Source organism: Phascolarctos cinereus, unplaced genomic scaffold (assembly GCF_003287225.1).
Source record: "Phascolarctos cinereus isolate Bilbo 61053 unplaced genomic scaffold, phaCin_HiC Scaffold_4;HRSCAF=312, whole genome shotgun sequence".
Lineage (NCBI taxonomy): Eukaryota > Metazoa > Chordata > Mammalia > Diprotodontia > Phascolarctidae > Phascolarctos > Phascolarctos cinereus.
In genome coordinates this window covers 340,835,252-340,858,336 of record NW_027555847.1, presented here as the reverse complement: position 1 = coordinate 340,858,336, position 23,085 = coordinate 340,835,252, and the positions used below count along the sequence as shown (strand labels likewise).

General features: G+C 35.6%; 1 protein-coding gene across 1 annotated transcript in view; it reads left to right on the top strand.

Moving 5' to 3' along the window:
- NDUFS4 (NADH:ubiquinone oxidoreductase subunit S4) overlaps positions 1-12,151 on the top strand; it is a 116,952-nt gene extending 104,801 nt beyond the window's left edge. Inside the window, exon 7 of the mRNA XM_020997997.1 lies at positions 11,933-12,151. Coding sequence (XP_020853656.1) covers positions 11,933-12,036 — 104 coding nt within the window. The 3' untranslated portion in view covers positions 12,037-12,151. The remainder of the gene's footprint in view (positions 1-11,932) is intronic.
- The last annotated feature ends 10,934 nt before the right edge of the window (positions 12,152-23,085 follow it).

The following is a 23,085-nucleotide window of genomic DNA, read 5'->3' as shown; positions in this document are numbered from 1 at the left end:
AGACGGTGAGCTCCTTCAGAGCAGAGACTGTCATTTGCTTTTCTTTGCATCCCCAGTTTCTTAGTTTCAGCTTGGCATATAGTAAGGGACTTAATAAGTGTTTATTGACTGCCTGACCTCTTCAATGGAAGACTTCAAGCAGAGCCTGAATTTCTACTTGTCTTAAATATTGCATGTGGTAGGAATCCACCCACTCCCATTTTGATTGTAATAGATGTCTTCTGAGGTCTTTCTGAAACCCTAAGATTCCATGATTCCATTAAAATTATGTGCTATGAGAGATTCAAAAGGCAAGGATGTTATTAAACAGAAGTAATTAGGGAAATCTTCATGGGAGGGGGAATAGCACCCAAACAAGGGAAATTATAACAAAAATTCATTTGAAAACCACCTGGTGATGGAATAAGTTTGGGTTCCTTCCATTCCCAAATCTGTTGATAATTTCACGTGATACTTAACTCCAAAGGAAAGAATCTTAATTCATCTCAGCACTGGTATCCTTATGTCTACTTTACTTGAATAGTTCAATGATGGAAAGTGATGATGCTTTAGGTCCACAATGGCATGTGTCTGGGGGGACTCAAAGCTGGGAATAATTATTACTACTTCATTGATCTTCAGTGCACCAGAGTGGCTCAGTTTGCAAAACTAGATGGGACAGTACTGTAGTTAATTAATAGCACTAGGTCCATGCTTGAAGGTTGGAGCCATCTTAATAAACCATTCAAAGGGGCAGCTAGGTGGCGCAGTGGATAGAGCACCGGCCCTGAAGTCAGGAGGACCTGAGTTCAAATCCGGCCTCAAAACAAACACTTGACACTAGCTGTGTGACCCTGGGCAAGTCACTCAACCCCAGTTGCCTTAAAAAATAAATAAAGCATTCAAAGCTGTTAAAAAAAATATTCTGGGAAGAAGTTCATAAGCTTCTCTACACTCCCAAAAGGATCCATAACACACAAAAAAATGTTAATCTCTGCTGTAGAGAAGTCAGTGACAACCCTTCTGGATGAAAGGTCCCTCTGAGAGTCTTTGCTTTTTTTCCTGGGGATTAATTGTGCTCTTTTGTAACAATAATTTGTCTCTTCTTGGCATTGGGGTTTTTTGTTTGTTTGTTTACTTGATTTTTTTTTATTGCACTTTACTTCGCATTGATCTTGTTTAATTGTGGGCTTGAATCATCCTTGAAATGGCTGACTTCCCCATACCAAAAAATACTGTAATATCTATAACAGTCATTGTAGTGTGATCCTTAAGAGCTACAGTTCTTTCATAGTTTTTTGGAATATTACCCATTCTTAAAAACCACAAAATGTAAAACATGAGGGAAATGTAATACATTTGTATGACACAAAATCTAGCATTCAAGTGACACAATATCAGCTAGGGGTGGGAAAACCAGCTCATCTAGTAATCAGGATCATTATTTCAGGGAAAGCTCCAGCCATGCTACACTTAATGGACTTTCCAGCCTTTTCTTCCTCACTGGCCGCTTTCTTCCCTTGAGAAACTTCTTCCCTTGAGGCCATAGTTCTCCTGATTAGTGACTTTCACTAAGGTCACTGTTTTAGGAAAAGCCTAGCTATGCTTCACTTCAATGCCAGCTTTCCATCCCTCTGTTCACTACTCTCCTGTGTGTGTTGTTCCTCCACTAGAATGTAAGCTTCTTAAGGGGATGAACCATTTTACTCTGGATCCCCAGCCCTTAGCACAGTGCCTAGAACATAGTGAGCATTTAATAAATGCTTTTAATGTATGCATTCAATCCATCATAGAAGTACACACAGTCATTGCTGCCAAAAAGTGAAAACATGTGAAAATTATTGTTTGTTCCATGTTGTTCACCTGCAACAGTCTTTGACATTCCTTTTAACCTTTTGGAATCTGTTCTGCCAAAATCTAGAATGCATGTCACACTATACCTGGCTTTCCTTCTATTTACAAACTCCAAGAGGTAATGGTAACTAACTATAAGGTTCTCCTCGCTGTCACCCAAATTTTCTCTGTTGATGAAAATCAGATCCATAATAGAATTTCCCTCTTTGGTTTCTCCACTTTTTGAAAAATAAAATTATCAGTTGAGTAATTTAAGCAGTTATTGGCTGCTTTGCTTTTGGCACAGAGAGCTTCCAGCAGACATATAGATAAGCGAAGTCTTCTATCATTACTCTATTGATCAATAAGCACTTGTTTTAAATATTTTTGTTGATATTTTACGTCACCTAAGTTTTCCCTCCTCCACTCCTTTCTAGAGAGAGCCATCCCTTATAATAAAGAAAAATCAGTAAAAACTGATCGACACATTGAAAAAGATCTGTTATATGCAAAGTTTCATATCTATGGATATGGATAGAGGGAGGTATTTTTCATATCTTCTTCATGGCCAAACTTTCAATAAAAGTACACATACATACACCAGTACAAGATAATTTGAAGGGAAGTAGCACACTAAGATCAGGAAAAGATTTTGTGGAAAAAGGAATAATTAAATTGAACCTTGAAGGAAACTAAATATTCTAAGAAGGTGAGGAGTAAGAATGTTCCAGGCATAGGAGACAATGGTTGGTATGAAATCATGGCTCTGAGAGATGGAGTGAAAATCCAGGTTTGCTGTGTAACTGAAGGGAAGTAATATGTAATAAGTCTGAAAAATTAATTTGACACTAGGTTTTGAAGAACTTTAAATGAAAAACCAGAGTTTTTATTTGATCTTATGGTAGAGTGAACTATTCACGTTTTTTGAGTGTGGTAGTAAAATGGTTTGACCTGTACTTTAGGAAACTTTTGCAGCTATGTGGAGAATGAGATGGAGAGAGACATGAGATTAATTTGGAAGCAGTTGTAGTAGTCTAGGCAAAAGATGACAGGGGCCTGAGCTAGAGTGGTAGTTGTGTGTGGAGCAAAGGGATGGATATACGCTTTGTGAAAGTAGAAAGTTTGAGATTTCACAACTGACTAGATACGTTGGATAAATGAGTGAAGAGTTGAGAATGACACCAAGATTGCAAACATGAGAGACTGTGGTACACACAACAGAAATAAAATTTCAGAAGAGGAGCAGCTTTTGAAGGAAAGAAGATTAATTCTATTTTGGATATATTGTGTTTATGATGCCCAGTAGAACATCAAAGTGTAATTGTCTTGTAGGTAATTGGTAATATGTAACTGGAGTTTAAAAGACAGATCAGGGCTGGATATCTATATATCTATATCTGTAGATTGATAGATAGATAGATACAGATATCTATGAGTCATCTACATAGTGATGGTCATTAAACCTACGGGAGCTGATAAAGTAAGTCACTGAGAGCATAGAAAAAGAAGAGCGGCCAGGGCAAAGCTTTGTTATGCACGCACAGTTAGGATATATGACATGATAGCTATCTCACAAAAGAAATTGAGGAGAACCAAGGGAGAGCAATAGCATGAAAACTCAGAGAAAGCATGGCCAAGAGGCAAAGGCATCAGCAGTGTCAGATATTACACAGAGAAGACAAGAAGGACAAAGATTGAGAAAGATCATCAGAGTTGGAGATTAAAATTTTTCATAATTTTAGAGAGAGCAGTTTTAGTTGAGTTGGGAGCCAGATGGCAAAGTGTTAAGAATAAGTGAGAAGAGAAATCGAAATATTGTGTGTAGACAGATTTTTTCTTTTTTTTTAAAGGAGTTTTGGCTCAGAAAAGGAATAGAGTGATAGAATAATACCTTGAGGAAATGGCAGGCATATTGTTTCCCAAACTCTTCATCTATCTCCTTTTTCCTGTTAAATTTCTTCTTACCAGACTCAGCTCAACATTGTATATGCTCTTTTGGGATCCTAGCTCTGTCATTCAGTGTTAGCTGTCACTCCTAGTTTCATCTCATCTGCAAATTTGATATGCATACCATCTATGCCTTTAAGTCATTAATTAAAAAATGTTAATCAGCTCAGGGCCAAGCAAAGATCCCTGGAGCACTATACCAAAGAACATATCATTAAGGAAGGTTTAGTGAAAATCCAGAAAAGTAAGCAGTAAACACTGAGAGCCAGCCTGACTTCAGCAAAAATAGGTCATGTCAGACAAACCTTTTTTTCCCATTTTTTACTGAAGTGAAAAATCAAGGGATGTTAGTTTACCTACATTCTAGGAAACCTTTTGATGAAGTATTTCTTACCATTCTTGGGAGGAAAATTTTTGGATGTGGGCCAGATGGCAATAGGTTGGGAGCTAGTTGAATAGCTATATGCAAAGGATAGTCTGTAATGGTTTGATGTCAGGTTGGGAAGAAGTTCTCCAATAGAGTGTCCCTAGGATCTGTGATTGCCTCTTGTGCTCCTTAACCTTTTTTTAATCAGTGACTTGGATAAAGACATAGCATGCTTAGCAAATCTGTAAATGGCACAGAAACATAGGAGGGACAGCAAAGACTAGGCAAAGAGTCAGATCTTCAGAAAGTAGGATGATGAAATTTAATAGGAATAAATGTAAATTCTCACACATTGGTTCCAAAAAATCAAGATGGCAGAGTAGAAGGAAAAAGTAGAGTTCAACTCTGTCCCACCACTAAACAACCCAAATACTGCTAGACAATTCACTCCATAGACAAGCAGTAAATAGGATCCCTACCCCCTAAGGGAAGAAAGTGAAAGTCTGTGGGCAAGTAAAAAAACTTCAGATATCAAGTGAAAGACCTCAGCACAGTAAGCGGGGGAAAGTGTCAGCAGGAATTCTCTTGAGAGACCAAAGTGAAATGGAAAGACTTGTGCATTCAAGTTGGAGGCGGGCAAGAGTAGGGGGAGGCCTACACACTAAGAAGAAGAGGGAAAAAACTTTAGTGTGAAGGAAAAAAGCCTCCACAAGGGGTCTCCTATTGCTTTTAAAGAAAAAAAAAAATTGGTGGCACTAGATTGTTGTGGTAGTGAAAATAAATAAAAAGTACCTCCTTCCCCTCCAGGAAAAGGCCTCAACTGGGTTTCTTCCATCAGAACAATGTAACATTATATTTAACTGAGGAGTAAAGAAAAGCCCTCAACCAAGACTGATCACATTAGAGGAAAATTTTGGTTTCCATCATAAATCAAAAGACATGAGTCAAAACCCTAACCCAAGGAAAGGAGTCTAGTTAAAGATAGATCCTCAAAGCAAAGAAAAGGTCCTCAACTCAACTTGATTTGGTCAATAGAAGAGGGGAGATATAGAGCTTAGCTCCTGGGGCCTTAGCAACAAAAGTGAGTAAACAAATAAACAAATAAAAAAGGCTTATCTTTTAAAGGCCAGAAATGACTAAGACACAAAGCTCAAAGAAGAGAATAAATTAAAAACACCTAACATAAAAACTTCAAAGAAAAGAACAGCTTGTCCACAAGAATAATTTGAATTCTTCAATGATGCAAGAATTAAAAAATAAAATAACAGAAGAAAGCTTACCCTAGTAAAACTCCCTAAAAATCAAAATGGATGAAATAGAAATTAATGACCATAGGAGAAAACAATAATTCTTAAAGTCAAAAATGAGAAAAATAAAGAAAAAAAAATCTAAGATCTAATATTTTTAAAATCTCACAGAAATGAATTTAAGGATTATATGAAAGTCATGACCAAAAAAAGAACCTGAATATACTCTTTTAAGAAATCATTTAAGAAAATTACTTAGAAGTATTAGAAAAGAGAAATGTGAAAATAGAATCTACTGATTATCTCCTGAAAGAAGCCCCAAGATAAAATTTCCTAGAAATATCATTACTAAAATCCAGAACTTTCTGTTCTGTTTTTTTTTTTGGCTAGGCAGTGGGGTTAAGTGACTTGTCCAGGATCACATAGCTAGTAAGTATCAAGTGTCTGAAGCTGGATTTGAACTCAGGTCCACCTGACTCCAAGGCCAGTGCTCTATCCACAGCACCACCTAGCTGCCCCCTGAACTTTCCAAAAAATGCTGCAAGTAGCCAAAAAGAAAAAATTTTAATTAGTATGGAGGAACCACCTTCAAGATCACACAAGATTTAGTAGCTATTACAACAAAGGAGCAGAGAATGTGGAAATGAGATATTCAAAAACCTAAAAAAGATAACTAAGCATAACTTACCCAGTAAAATTGAGGCTCTTCAGTGAAACAGAGGACTTTCAAGTATTCCTCTTACAGTTGGAGCGGAAAAAGAACTTTGAAAATAAATTCAAGTGAACAGTCAGAAGGGATTTTATAAGTATGGTCTGTTTACTTTATAATGGAGAGTAACATGTGTATTAAAAGGGGTTCTTTCAGAATCCCAATGTCACAAGGGATCATAGAGGTAGTCAGCTGAGACAGAAGACCTATAAATAATGTTGTAATGTTTTGAAGATGTTGTAAGGAAAAAAAAAGGAGGGAAGGATATATTATGTGTTAACAAATATAATTAGGTTGTACAGGTAAAACTGCAAATATAAATGGAAGGGAGGAAGTGGGTGTCCCTTGAACTTAACTTTCAGCCAAACTCATCAAAAGGGCAGAACAGACATATACACACAGTTTGATGTAGGAATACATTCAACATAGCAATGATACAGATAGAAGGGTGGATTAAAGGGGTTAGATTCAGAGAGGTATTAGTCATAAATAGAATGCGGTTTAATCTTGGAAAGGAGATAGTGAAAAGAAGATTAACAGGAACATTAGGAAAGGGTTACATCTTGGGAAAAAGCCAGTGAGAAGTATAGAGAAGAAAAAGTAAGAAAATAACATGGAGAGAAATACTTATTGCAACTGTGAATGGTATGAATTCACCCATAAAAGTGAAGAGGTAGAGCAAAATGGATTGGCAAAATCAAACAATATGTTGTTTACAAGAAACATTCTTGAAACATAAAGATTCATACAGTTAAAATAAGGGATTGGAACAGAATCTATTATACCTCAGATGAACACTCACAAAATAAGGCAAGAATAGTAAATACTATTTTAGATAGGGTAACAGCAAAACTGCATCTTGTGGAAAAATAGTAGACACTGATTTGATTGCAGTACTTACCATATATGCATGGAATGATATACCATCTAAATACTTTTTAAAAGAAAAACTAATTCTAAGGAGAAATAGTAGGGACCTTGATTTATTCTTATCATCCCATGATAAATCTAACCAAAAAATTAGAAATTAAGAATCTAAATAGAGTTTTAGAAAAATTAGATATGATACACTGCTGGCAGTTATTTAATGGAAATAGAAGAGTATAACTATTCTTAGCTGTACATGACACCTTTACAAAAATTGATCGTGTCTTAGGATATAAGTTTCATACACACATGCAGAAAAGCAGAAATATTAAAACACACTCTTTACTGTCCACAGTGCCATAAAATTAGATTTAATAAAGGGCTATTTGAAAAAAGTATTAAAAATCAAGTGGAGACTAAATAACTTAATTCTGAAGAGTTAATGGGTCAGAGAACAAATCATAGAAATGATCATTTCATTAAAGGAAACAGTAAGATAACATGCCAAAATGTTTGGGATGCAGGGAAGCGGTCCTTAGGAGAAATTTTATATCTCTAAACATTTTTATTAAGAAAAAAAGAAAAAATAGATCAATGAATTGGGAATACAACTATAAATGCTAGAAAACAAAATTTAAACAGCAAAATAGAAACCCTGAACCTGGAGGTTAATAATTTGAAAACAAAAAAATTAAAATAATATAAAACTAGGAGCTTTTTTTAATATAATAAACAATTTGCTAGTTTGACTAAAAAAGAAGAGAAAAACCAGATTACCAGTATCAAAAATTAAAATGAGAATTGACAACAAATGAAGAAATAAAAGGATATTATTCGAAATTATTTTGCCCAACTGTCTGCCAATAAAACTAATGGATGAAATAAATATTTGTAAAAATATAAAATAACCAAATTAACAGAACAAAAAGTAGTACATTTAAATAATCCAGTTTCAGAAGGAGAAATTGAACAAGCCATAAATTAATTTCTAAATAAATAAAACTCCAGGATCAAATGGTTTCACAAGTTTATTCCCTCAAACATTCAAAGAAAAGTTAATTCAAATATGTCAACTTTTTGCAAAAATAGCCCAAAAGAAATTCTTCCAAATTCTCTCTAGGACATAGAAATGGTTGTGATATATAAGCTAGTGAGAGTAAAAGAAGAAAAAGAAAACTTCTAATGAGCACTGATGTAAAATTTTAAAATAAAATTTGTCTTGTCACCATTCTATTTATGTATTAGAAATGTCTACTACAGCAATAAAACAAGAAAAAATACATTGAGGGAATAAGCATAGGTAAAATCATCTGGTTTTTTGCAGATGATATGATGGTATACTTAAAGAACCCTAAAAAGTCAACTAAAAAAGTAACTAAAACAATAATCAAACTTGCAGGATAGTAAAAAAAAAAAACAGTCCACAAAATTCTTTAACATTTCTATATATTACCAATACAACCCAGAAAGATAAAGAAATTGCATTTAAAACTAGTACAGAATGCATAAAATACTTGGGAGTCTACCTACCAAGAACTCTATAAATATAACTACAAACCACTATTACAAAAAACAACAAAAATGAAAATAAAAAAACCTGACCTGTGTAATTGGGAAAATACTAATTGTGGGTAGAGCAAGTCAATATAATACAACTGACAATACTACCTAAATTGATTTATTTATTTAATGTCATAACAAACTACCAAAACATTAATTTCTAGAACTGGAAAAAAGAGTAAAATTTATATGGAAGGAGGAAGGGAACAAGCATTTATTAAGTGCCTGTTATGTGCAAAGCACTTTACACATGTTACCTGATTTGATTTTGATTTGATGGGGTGGGGGAGAGGTGAGCAGTAGCAAGCTTAATATTGAAAAGAAGTGAAATTGAAGGGGGTTAAGCAGTGCCACATCTCAAACTATACTACAGAGCAACAATTTTCAAAACAGAAGCAAAATGTATTATTTAATGCCCCAGTAGGCAATGATCACACACACACCCCAGCTGCTGAGACATGGGCTCACTGTTTCATAAAAACTGCTAGGGAAATTGGACAGTGGTATGGAAATAATTAGATTTAGACAAAAATCTCACACCTCATATACTGAGGTAAGTTCCAAATGGGTATTTGACCTAGATATAAAAGGTCACATTATAAATATATTAGAGAAACATGAAAATAATGCTTATATATTGGCTAGGGGGAAAGTTTACGACTAAACAAAGGATGGGGAAAACAAAAGATTAAATGGATAATTTTTATTACTAAAAAAAATTAAACATTTTTGCACAAATCTCATAAAGCCAAAATTAAAAGGGAAATAATTAACTGAGAAAGACATCTTTTTTCGTAAGTTTCTATGAGAAAAGTCTCATTTCTAAGATATAAAAGAATTGATTCAAGTTTATAAGAATAAGAGCCTTTCTTTAATTGATAAATGGTCTAAGGATATGAACAAGTAATTCTCAAAGGAAGAAATATAGGCTGCTATAACCATATGGGGGGAAATGCTCTAAATCACTACTAATTAGGGAAATATAAATTAAAGCAATTTTGAGATTCCATCCATCTCACACCCATCAGATTGGCAAAGATGACAGAAAAAGAAAATGCTACATTTTGGAGAGGGTGTGGGAAATAGGCACATTAATGCACTATTAGTGGAATTGTGAATAGGTATAATCATTTTGGAAAGCAATTCAGAATTATACAAAAAAGTTACTAAACAGTGCACATTGCTTTGCTTGTGCCCAAAAGTAATCATAGAAGTAGGAAATGGGCATATATGTAGAAAAATATTTATGGCTGCAATTTTTGTGGTGGGCAAAAAAACCCCAAAAAACTGGCAACTAAAGGAATGCCCATAAGTTGAGGAATGGATTATTATGAACAAGATGGAATACTGTTGTAAAATGAGGAAATAGAGGCATTGAAAGGCATATGTGAACTACTTCAGAGTAAAGCTGAAATAGGTTTATAACATCAACATTATAAAAATGAAAATTTTCAAAGATTTATAAACTGACAAAGAATGAAATGAACAAAATGAGAACAATTTATACAATAATAGCAGCACTGTGAAGACAGCTTTGAAAGATCTAAGAACTATGATCAGTATAGTTACCATTCATGTTTCTTTTTTTGGTGTTTTTTTTTTTTTTGGCCAGGCAATGGGATTAAGTGATTTGCCCAGGGTCACACAGCTAGTGTTATGTATCTAAGTCTGGATTTGAATTCAGGTCCTCCTGACTCCAGGGCCGGTGCTTTATCCACTGCACCACCTAGTTCCCCCCTTCCCTCACCTTTTTTTTTTTTAAATCTATAGTGAAACATGCTATCTACCTACCTCCTGAAAAAGAGGTGGCAGATTTATTTTTTCATACATCCAATAAGGGATTTTATTTTGTTTGGCTATGCATAATTTCTTACAAGAAATTAAGGGGGAGGGGTTCTCCAGTGGAGTAAGGTAGAAAGGAGAGAAAATAGATTTTTGTTCATTTTTTTAAAAAACAAATAATAATAGAGAGATTGAAAATGCTATAGATGTGTAATGTTGCATTACTTTCAGATGAAGTTACTGGATTGCTAATTTTATTTAGTTGTTTTACATTAACGTAGGAAAACTTTGAAGGAGCAGGGATAATCTGTACATATTTATCATGTAAAAACCAAACACATCAATAAAACTTTTTAAAACTGGACTTCAGAAGTATGATGTAGTTAGACAACACATTCCCTAAATAAGATATGAACATTTTTGTAGAATACAAGCTCAGTGTGAGTTAATAATGTGCTATAACAGCCCTCCCCCAAAAATAAAAAAGCTAAAGCAATCTTGGGTTGCATTAAAAGAAGAATAACTTCTAGGATTAAAGGGGTGATGGGCCCTGTGTAATTAGAGCACATCTGGAATATGGTTGTCATTTCAGGACTGAACTAAAAGATTTTCATAAGTAACATTGAGAGTAGGTTAAACAGAATAGTGAAGAGGCTCAAGTCCATTTCACATGGGAACCAGTGGGAGGAACTTGGGATGTTTAACTTGAAGAAGAGAATAAAGTAGAGGTGAGGAATCTAAGGGGGAAAACATGATTATAGGGAAAAAGGGATTTGAGTTATTCTGTTTGTACCCAGAGGGCAAAACTAGGAGGGGAGAAAAGGAGAGGAAAGGGGAGTTGAGAAGTTGCAAGTTTAGGCTTGATATCAGTAAAAACTTCCTATTAGAGTTATCCCAAAGTAGAATTGGCTGTCCTGGGAAATAATAGGTTCCCCCTTATTAAAGGTCTACAGGTAGATACAGGATGATTCATTTGTTTGATATAGTATAGTATAGTGGAGGTTCTGTTCAGTTAACAGATATGTATATTTGTGTGTATTTAAAATATATATCATATGTGCACATACATTCACATATATTTTGAATTTTATACATAAGATTTTATATATTACATACACAGAAAGGTCCTTCCCAACTTTAAAATTATGAGATTATATAATAATTTTAATCTTTATACCTGATTACTTTTTTCAGCTGTGAAATAGCAAATGTAGAATAATTACTACTTTCTACTTTAAAAATATGTGTTTATTTTTGGAAAACAGGCAAATCAAGAATAGTGAAGAAAATTTAAATGGGTGTAATCATCAGTCGAAACAATAGGAAACTTTGAATTTGAAGTTAACCCATTGGCTACACCTTAGAATCTGAGACAGGACAAGCCAGCTTTAGTCTTTGCCTTTGGACTTTTATAAGAAATAGGATTTATACTCCCATTCATTGTTTGTCCTTTGTTCTTAAAGATTATGCTCTACTGACCTTACAGAGAACCAAACTACTAAATATGTGTTCTATATCAGATATATTGACATTTCTTCATGACAATAAATGAACCTTATGGTTTTTTTTTTAAAGTCATGAATTCTGTTTTTATTGTATATTAAGTGTATTCTTTAACACCATTGGTATGCTTTTTTCCAGGCTGGAGTTATGACGTTCAAGAGAGAAAGGTCCCCAAACCTAAATCCAAGTCTTACGGTGCAAACTTTTCTTGGAACAAAAGAACAAGAGTGTCCACCAAATAGGTCGGCACTGACTATATCTCTGTGTCTGACTGTGAATAAAGTCAGCTGTGCAGTATTTATAGTCCATGTATAATACATCTCTTAATCTCCTAATAAATTTGACCTTTAAACTACAGATGCATCTTGTGGTGTCTATTTAAAATGTTTTTGATGTCTCAAATTGAACCTGTTACTAACTTCCTATATATAGAGCAGATCTGAGATGTTCATACCTCTAAGAAGTCTTTGTACTTGGAATCTTTTAAAAGGAATGTTTGAAATTAGCTGCCACATTGAAGATTGTGGCTTGCCTTTCATAGCCATTTTAAAATGAATGTGTCTAAAAACCACCACCATCCTAGAGGTAGAATTGTTGTCTTAAAGGCTCTCTTCTATCATATATAGAGGAGAAATTTATTTTAGTACAATATGGTAAGCCTAAATCCCTATCTACCCTTTTCAGATTGGATCCTTATGTACATCTTTTAGCTTGACTGACTTGTGTGCCATTAAAAACCACTTTCAGAAGTATCCATCTGTAGTCTGAATGAAAGCAAAGCAGGTCTTTGTAGTTCTGATCAAGTCAGTGGAAGACTCTCCTCTCAGATGGAAAGACTCAACTAAATACTTAATGGCTCACCTGCTTTTTTGATATTCAGAGTTCTAGGTATGATACTCTACTGTATCATCTTCTATACATAACAAAAGTGAGGACCTTTTATGGGCAAAATTAATTACAATTTGAATTGTTTTTATTAGACTGGTATCATTAGTTGAATATGTATTGTCTTTCACCCTCTAGGTACTATCTGAATATACCAGAACCACTTGGAAAAACAGGGTCGTTTTCAATAACGCCATGTGCCTTATACTAAATAATATTTTTTGTTGTGGACTGATATTTTAAGTAGATCAATAAAGAATGTTTTACAAATGTTCAGCACAACGTCATGAAATTCTTGCTCCTCTTGACCCCAGAGGACAGAACTAGGGGCAGTGGATGGAAATCATAGAAATGATGGGTTTTGATTCAATTGAAGATAAAATTTCTGCCAATTAAAACTGTCTCAAGATGGAGTTGGCTCTTTTAGGCTGAGGTAGTGAATTCTCTGTCTCAGGCAGAGGCTGCGTGACCACTTGTTGAATATCATGTAGGAGAGACCCATTTTCAAGTACAAATTAGACTATATGGCCTCTGAGCTCCCAGATCTGAGATTCTGTATAATTTTTATTTCTAATAGCGGTATATATGTACTAAACCAGAGTTATAACCATTTTTCTATTACTGCTAAGAGTGTAAAATGCTAAGTAAATATTTTCATTGACCTGTTCACTTGATGCAATTTAAGAAAGCTCATCAAATTAAAATAAAAATGGTCCAACAGCTCATCAAACTCCTCAATGCCTCCCTTAGTCAGCTAAGAAATTGGTCTTGACCAACTGGACAGAATGTTGAATGCAGCTAAGAACTGACCTAGCCCGATCCCAGAGCTATGAATTACCTGGGGACAGTCAAAACTAGTTAAAAGGAAGACTATCAAAATTAAATGAACACACACTTCTGATTATTTTTTGTAACAAACTTGACCATCCCAGCTGCTGCCACTTCTGAGCCTTCCCCAGCCTCCTCTATACACTTTCCCAAGAGAAACGTAATCGAAATCCCCTTGCCTCCATTAAGGATCCTAGTTTTTGCTACTTTGGTGGTGTTCTTCATTTCAGTTGACAGTTGTGGATTGATATTTTAAGTAGATCAATAAAAATGTTTTACATATGTTCAGCACAACTTCATGAAATTCTTGTTCTTGACCCCAGAGGGCAGAACTAGGGGCAGTGACTGGAACTCACAGAATGGTGGATTTTGGCTCAATTTAAGAGAAAACTTCTGCCAATTAAAACTCTCAAAGTAGAGTAGACTATCTTAGGCTGAGGTGGTGGATTCCCCCTCCCTAGCGGTCTTCAGGCAGAGCCTGCATGACCACTTGTTGAATATGATGTAGAAGGGAACCCTTTTCAGGTATAAATTAGATTCGATGGCCTCTGAGCTCCAAATTCTGTGCTTCTGTGAAATTCTGGTATCTAATAGGGTTATAGTATGTACTAACCAGAGTTATAACCATTTTTTTTTCTGTTACTGCTAAGGATATGAAATGCTAAATTTCCCCCCATAATTGTTTTTCCCAAAAATGCAATTGGACTGTTTACTTGATGTAATTTAAGAAAGCCCAGTCGATTAAAATAAAAATGTTGTGATTTCATTCTCCTGCCCCTGAAAGCTATATCTCTATCTATCTATCTCTAATTATCTATCTAGATAGAGAGATATTTAAATAACCTTTTACAGGTACATTTTTGCATAGCCTTAAACTTACACAATAAATTAAGCATTTAATTTCAGATAAAAGGTAAAATTGCATTTTAAAACAGTTCTGTAGAAATGTTGAGAGAAACTTGATGCTAAGCTGGGGTTAAAGTGACTAGCAGATATCAAGACCATGCTTATAATCCTGATGTTTCCACAAATATTTATTCAATGTCCTGCCCTCTTTTTTTTTTTTGATACAAAATGTTACAACTGTTTCCTTTCTGTCCTTATTCCACCAAAACTGATTTCATAACCAACTTTTATACTGTCTGAAAGTCTTGTTTCAACTCTTTGGTAGTCTCCTGTCCTTATTGTATATGCTATTCCCCTTATCTACCTGTGTCTGTATTAGGATCTATTGCTTTATCTGCAATAGAGGAACAATGAGGCACTTTTATGAGCCAAGTTGATTACTATTTGAATTGGTTTTGTAAGTCTGATGCCTGGGGAACATTAGTTAAATTTCTATTGTCTTTCACTTTCTGGATGTTGTTTGACCGGTTGTCAAGACCATCTGAAAAAAGTAATTTTCAATTACCCCACCTCCTTTATACTAAATAACTTTCTAAATATATTATCTTGAGAAAGTTTCAAAGTTTTCTTGCCAAAGCATACATAATGGGCAAATCTAAACGTTTACTAATAACTTTTTTCTACCCTATTATTACACTACAGTTAAAGATGAATTTTAGGCTATAGAAGTCTTGATTTATCTTTGTCATAGGCTTAAATTTTTCCCACCATCTTTGAATGTTGACTTTGTATTGGAATTTTCTTAGAACCAAAGCATCATAGATTTTAGAGCAGGAAAGCCCATGGAATTCAAGTAAAGGATCTGGATCTGGAAGGGACTCAGAGACCATATATTCCAAAACCACTCACCGCATGTGATGAAACTGAGGCCCGTGGAGTGACCTGGCCAAGGTCACGCAGAAAGTGGCCAAATCCAGATCCACAGCTTCTGACTCCAAGTATATACTCTTTTCACTGTACCACACTGCCTCCCTTTTCTTTGATTTTGACTGTAAGTCATGTCTAATTAAGTGCCAGATGTTTGATATTAGTCAAGATTTGAGTATAGCGAATGATAGATTGAACAGTAGCAGATGATCCAATGAATACTCTAAGGTCAAGGGTTCTGAATCTTTTTTGTGTGTGTGTGTGTGTGTGTGTGTGTGTGTGTGTGTGTGTGTCATGGACCTCTTCTAAGTAATGCTTTTAAATGCATAGAATAAAATACATAGGATAACAAATGAAAACAAAGTTTAGTGAAAATAAAGATGCATTTTTTTAAAACATCTAAGTCATTGGTTCTCTTCTTTCACCCTCTTCCTGCACAGTCAAAAAACTTAAGCAGGTACCCTGAATGGAGTGCACTGGACTAAGGATTACAAGTAAGACCACAAAGCATTTAAAAAAAAAAAAGCACTGGACTAGAAATTAGGTGACTAGAATTCTAGTCTCATCTTTGCCACGAACTAATTCTGTAACCTTCAATGACTTTGCCTCTCTGGCCCTAGTTTCCTTACATGTAAAATGAGCAGGTTAGACTGCTCCTAAAACTGCTTTAAGGTCCCCTCCAGCTCAAAAATTCTTTCACTTACATTACTTTTCCCTTTAGACATTTCAAGGATTTTCCCCAATGCAACATCAATGAAAAGGACATTTCTGCATCATAGACACACTTATAAAAAAGTTAAGAAAATTAAGAACAACTTCAAGGTCATCCCCAGTCAGACTGAATTCTATTTAAAGTACAGAGATCCTATTTAACACTGAGTTTTGAACCCTTAATTCCAATTAGAGCAAGTAAATGAAGAATTAAAGCTCTTAAATTATTTGTCTGAAACAAAATAATGTGGTCAGAAGTAATTTTCTTATAGAGGAAGCTATGGTGTAAGAAGCAATACAGGAATTGTTCATTCTAAGACAATGGTACAAATCCTTTGCCATCTGTTTTTCCATCTGCAGTACTTATAAAGGAATATTAGTTTAGAGATCACCATAAAAAATCAATGGGGCTTTGGTTTTGTTATGAAGTTTTAGAGAGAAAGACAAATCTTAAGTTAATACATCTAGAGAAAAAAACAAATTTTTAATTGCCCTTTTAGTTTATTGCTGTTCTCTATTTTTATAAGAATTCATCTCAAATCTATTTCTATCCCTCTAAGCTCTGGTTTTGTATCTCCATATCTGCTGGCTGGTTCTACATAGACTTTCACCTCAATGTTTTTAAAAAAATAAAATTTTAGTAATACATATATGTGTTTTTGTGTATGTGTGTAGTTTCTACATCACCAAAATTTCTCCCAGTATCTCTTACCTTCCACCCTGCCACAAAGTCAGCACATATGACAATACTCTTTTTTTTTTAAGAGGAAGAAGAGACAAAACAAATCAGCAAAACTGATTGGTACATCAAAAAAGTCTGAAGACCTCTCACCTCTGGAAAGGAATGGGATTGGGGTGTCTTCTCATGTCTCTTCTTTGGACATATGCTTATTCTTTGTAATTCTGCAACATTCTCTTTGGTTTATGGTAATTTTTCTTTATGTTGTTTTTTTGGCTCTGTTTCAGTACACACCAGGTCATGTAAGTCTGTCCATGCTTCTCATAGTCATCTTCTTTGTTTCTTAAACACCGACCGTTCCATTACATTCACGAACCACAATTTGTTCAGCCATTCCCAAGTCTATAGACATTTTACTTTGTTTCCAATTCTTTGCTAATACAAAAAGTGCCACTATAAATATTTTGTATATGTGTAATTTTTCTTTTTATCAGAGAAATCCTTGGAACATATGCCTGGTAGTAGAGTCTCTGGGTCTAAGGGTTATAGACATTTTAGCACCTTTATTTGCATAATTCCAAATTGATTTCCATAATGGTTGTGTTGATTCAGTTCTACCAGAAATGTATTAGTGTAACTATATTTCTACAGTCTTCCTACTGAGATTATTTTCTGCTTACACAGCATATGTCTTGTGTATACAGTTTTTGCATGCTGTCTGTCTCATTAGAATGTGAGCACCTTGAGGGCAGAGACTGCTTTTTAATCCCCTGAATTTAGCACATTGCTTGGCACAGATTAAGTGCTTAAAAATTCAAATCCTGTATCAGACACTGTGTAAACCTAGGCACTGTCTGCCTCAGTTTTCTCATATGTAAAATCAGGACAATAATAGCACTTACCTACCAGGGTTGATGTGAAGAAAAAATGAGATAATATTTGTAAAGCTTTTTTGCAAACTTTCAAGCACTATGCTTTTAAAAGTTAAGTTTTAAATGTTTGTTGATGTGACTGACTGTGTCTTTTGTCATCTTTGCCAATTTGCTTTGTTTAAGGTGAAACCTTGGGGTTGTTTTGATTTGCCTTTCATCTTTATTATTATTATTATCTCATTATTATTCTCTCATTTTATTTACAGCATTTTTCTCATGTGGTTTTTGTTTTCAGTTCTTTTGAGAACAGTTTGTTCACATTCTTTCCCTCCTTAATCATTGGAGATTGGCTTATGGGTCTTATATATTTCTTTTAATTGTCTGTATATTTTGGATACTAAACCACTATCTGAGATGTTTAATACAAAGATTTTTTCCCCCATTTGGCTCATGTTACTTTTCAAACTGTTTCTCTCCTACTTAGAAACCTTTAGTGTTTCCCTATTGCTTACAGGTTATATAAAGTCCAAACTCCTTAGCTTGGCATTCAAATTTCTTTATGACATCTCTCTCTGATTTTCCATTCCAACTTTTTCTCCATAGTTGTCCTATACAAGAATCCTTGGTTTCGGTCAGAGTGGTTTACTTGTCAATTGAACATACCTACTGGGTTTAGTTCGATGTTAGAAGGCACTGGGCTAGGTGCTGGAGATAAAATGGGGAATAACAACATAGCCCATTGCTTTCATGGAGCTTATCCACCCACCTCTCTCAACTCATATAACCACCCCCTAGTTCAGATTGTCATCACTTCTCTCCTAGACTATTGTAATTGCCTCATTTGAGGCAGTTAGATGGCATAGCTGTAAGAGTGCTATATACCCTGTTTAAACTCCCCTTTTGTTTGAGTTCAAATTTTCAAATTTCTAATTTCTAGCTTTGTGATCATGGGCAAGTCACTTAATTTCTTTCAGATTCAGTCTCCTAATCTGTAAAATGAGGATAATAGCAACCACTTCACAGGATTGTTGTGAAGAACAAGTCATATAATGTATTAAAAGTGCTTTACAAATCTTAAATTGCTATATAAATGTTAGCTATTATTTACCTGCTTCCAGTCTCTCCCATTCTAATCCATCCTCCATGCAAAGCCAAAATAATCTTTCCAAATTATAGATCTGATGTCACTTTCCTGTTAAGAAACCTCCAATGCCTGCCAGGTGCCTATACAAATTTGGCCTGCCCTTTAAGTCCTCCTGCAATCTGGTCCCCGACAAACTTTTTCATCCTTCCATATTAACTTTCAAAAATTCAGTTCCAGCCAAACCGGACTTCTAGATGTTCCCTGAATTCAATATGCCTCCTTGTATTCCCCTTGCCAGGAATGCACTCCCACCTCAACCAAGCAAGGCATTAGTAATACACGAAACAAACTCCAAAGTAGATTGTGAAGAGGGGCTTAAATGGAAAGGGGGGAAAATGGTAAGAACCTGTGATTGGGCTCTGTGCAAGGCAGAAAGAAGAGAGGGCAACAGAAGCAGATTAATTATATAAAACTTGAAAAGTCTTTTAACTTCATGTAAAAGTTTTAACTTAAAAGTTTTTGCACAAACAAAACCAATGCTGCTAAAAGAAGGGAAGTAGGTACATAGGGGATAGGGGAAATCTTTGCAGCAAGTTCCCTGATAAAAGTCCTATTCCCAATATAACTGATCAAGACTAAGAACCACTCTCCAAGTGATGAATGGCCTTCCTCCTCAGAGGAAAAAACCCAGTAGCTGATGGGGTTGGGATCTGGGCCCCAGAAAGGAAAACCCTGGACTTTCCCACCTGGCCAAATCTCTGGCGTTAGCCTGAGGCTATAATCCTATCTACTGGCCTTTCATTGTGGCTACACTCAGTCTCCATTGCCTTACCTCCCTATGGTCCCTGGCCATTTCCCACACTTAATCCTAGCTAGGCTCCATTGTCCAGGTCCCAGGAGTTCTGTTTACCCCAGTTTATTGGCCACTCCCATCCAGATCTCCTTAGGCCCCTCCTCCCATCACCCCAAACTACTTGGCCACTCCTAGATTACTCCCACAGGCTTTCTATATATTAGGTCCATCTTGTCCCCATTAAGATGCTCAGATTCCTACAATCTGGCCACAGTTTAGATTCTTACAATCTAGCCAATAGCTTACTCCTCAAGAGTCTGCCCAATATGGCAATGTTCTAATGAATCTTGTCTTTGGCTGAAAGAAGGCTTGGGTAGAATTCTTTCGGACAGTACCCACATGTCGTGATATTGGGGTCCCAGCACCCCTGAACTCCTAAACCACATCAGTAGCCATATGAAATAATTTCTCCAGATAACTTAATAAATTAGAGAAATTCAAATTAAAGCAACTCAGGTTCTACCTCACATCCATCACATTGGCAAAATTGGTTTTTTAAAAATGAAAAATGACATTCTGAAGATACTGGGGAGGAGGCTAATGGAGCTCTGAATTGCTATGGCCATTCTGATGGGGTACAGGCCCAGGCCGAGACCTTTGCCCCTCACCCCAAAAAGAATTTGGGTCCCATTTGTTTATGGGCTCTAGAAAACCCTTGGAACTATCCTTGAATTCTCTTACTTGATCAAGGGAAGTCCCTAGTGTTTGCCTGAGGCTATAATCCTATCAATTGGCCTTTCAGTATGCCTATGCCCAATCTCCCAATTCTCTGTTACCCTTAACCTAGTCCAGCCCTCCATTGTCTATTACCTCCAGATGGCCCCTAGCCACTTCCCACTCTTGATCCTATCTGGAACCCATTTTACCTCCCAGTCACTCCTATCAAGATCCTCCCTAAACCCCTCCTCCAGTCACTCTAGTTTACTGTCCACCCCCATCAAGATCCTCCCTAGACCCCTCCTCACAGTCACCCTAAACTACTTGGCTACTCCTAGATACCCCCCCACCAGTCTTTCTGGTCCATCTTGCCTCCATTAAGGGGCTTAGATTTGTTAAGAGTCTAGCCAAGGGCTCAGGTTCTTAAAATCTAGCCAATAGCTCACAAATGTTCAGATTCCTTAAGAATCTGGCCAATATGATGGGTCTTTAATAAATCTTGTCTTTGGCTGAAAGGAGGATTGGGTTGAATTCATTCAGGCAGGACACACGTGTCCTGATTTTGGGGTCCCAGCACCCTAAACCCTTAAACCTCAACAATTCTAGAAAACAATTTATAACTATGCACAAAAAAGTTACTAGACTATAGGTACCCTTTGACCTAGTGATACCATTTACCAGGTCTTTACCCCAAGGAGATTGAAGAAGAAAAGGATCCACATGTACAAAAATATGTATAACAGTTCTTTTTGTCCTGAGGGACTGGAAACAGGAGGTTTCAGAGAAACCTGAGAAGACTTATATGAACTAACGCAAAGTTAAGTGAGTAGAATCAGGAGAACAATTTGTACAATTTGTACATGGACAGTATACAGTATTGTGACATTGTAAAGATAAACAACTTTGAAAGACTTAAGAACTCTAATCAATACAATGACTTCCTTGATTTCAGAGGACCTTGTCTGCCCATCTCCTGACAGTGAGGTCATAACCTCAGGGTACAGATTGAGTCATGTATTTATATGAAATGGCCTATGTCAGGGATTAGTTCTGCTTTATTATGCATATTTGTTCAAAGGTTTTACTTTTTTAATGTTATGGGGGAATAGTAGGAAAAGAAAATATATTTTATTAATTGAAAAATAAAATTAATTTTTAAAATGTATTCTTTTTAGTTTTATAGTAAATTTGGTCTTTGCTAAAATAGGTTGATGGGCTGTCTGTACACAGGTAACTGATTTTGGAATGATTCCCACATCAGTAATTAGTTGTTTCCTTTCTATTAGAATGAAACCAATTTTTAAAAAATTGTTTACTGGCTTATTTGGGCTACTACCACCCCCAACACTCACTTGAAGGTTGGGTCCCCTGAGGAATGACTGCCAAAGTTTCAAGGTACTCTATGGATCTTCACTCCTAAAACTATATAGCTTAAAACCTGCACCAGTATGTTTGCCTTTTGATAGTCAGCTAGAGATCCCAATTAGCTGTTTGTTGTCCCCTGATATTTTTCTCAAAGTATTTATTACACATAAGTGAGGCTTTTGTGAAGGATACAGGCTTTAGCTTCTCATTTCCTACTTTTGAACTACATTTGCCAGCATGTTTTTGGGTTTCCTCTCTTATGTCCACCTTGCACTGAAGCTGCCAGATATAAAGGCATATGTTTAATTTGGAGTATTGTATCAAGTTCTTCATATTCTTTATCTTTCTAATTATCTTCTGCAACAAATACTGGTAAATAATTTTAAAACATTTCCATGATTTTTGTAAATGCTCATTATTACTGTAATACAAAATAACCAAATATCCCATAAAATCACATTCCTTGTTACATTCATTGTATGATAAAACTCTCTCTCCAACTCACTTTCTAGGGAGAAACTTATAAGCCATCCTTCCATTTAGCTACAACTCCTGCATTGTGGTTTCCTTTGTAGCAATAATATTAATATTAATTGAATACTGTGAAAAATTGTTTTTCTCTATCTTGGAAACTCAGATCTCCACCCCCACTCTCACCCCCACCCTTCTGCTCCAAAGTTCTTCCAGACGTTACTGATAACAAGATTGCATTGAATCTTATCCTGGTCAAACCTGACCCAAGCCTGAATTGATTTTATCCTACTCAGGCTTGGGTGGAGACAGATTATTCTGCCTAGATAGACCAAGGCTGGGAGTAGTCTGGAATGATGGTGGGTTGATATCAGCCCCTGTTGAAAAGACACATATCTCTGTACCCCCAAATCCCAAAGGGAGGGAGGGCCAGTTTTGGACTGAACTCCCATGCAATACATGTCAAACCAGCTTGAGAGAAATTGAAGAGTGAACACATGCACCCTAATTTTGTTTGTCTCTCTTAGAACAGACTCTGTAATTTATTTGAGGTTCTATAATACAAATGTTCTTATGTCCAAAATAACTGTTTTCTGAGCCATCAAATTTCTGAAGAAACAGGTGAAATTGAACAGATTCAAATTTCAGAAGACATGTTTTGAGATAATTGTCTCTTGTATGTGCAGCATGATTTTTCAGGTTGGACTGATGAACCTGGAGTCTTTGGATAAACATCAAATCACACTGAAATTTTAGGATTGGTGAGAAAGTACCAATAACACATATAGGTATTCATACTGACAAGGACTTGATTGAAACCAGAAGTAAATGAGATGTGCCAAGTCATATTGGTTAATATCAAAATCTTCTAATCAAGGGAATCAGCAAGTGTTTACAGAGCTACTACAATGTGTAAAAGAGTGGGAAAGGAAAAAAAAATTTTTTAAAGCACATTTCTTATCTATGGAACAGGTATTCCACAGAGCACTGTGAAAGGGGTAGGTAAGTTTTAGCACAGAATATTGGGGGATTGAGTTGTGAAGATGGGAATAAAAAGGCAGTAGGGATGGAGAACAGAATTTGAATAATAACAGCCAGGGTTTCAGAATCATT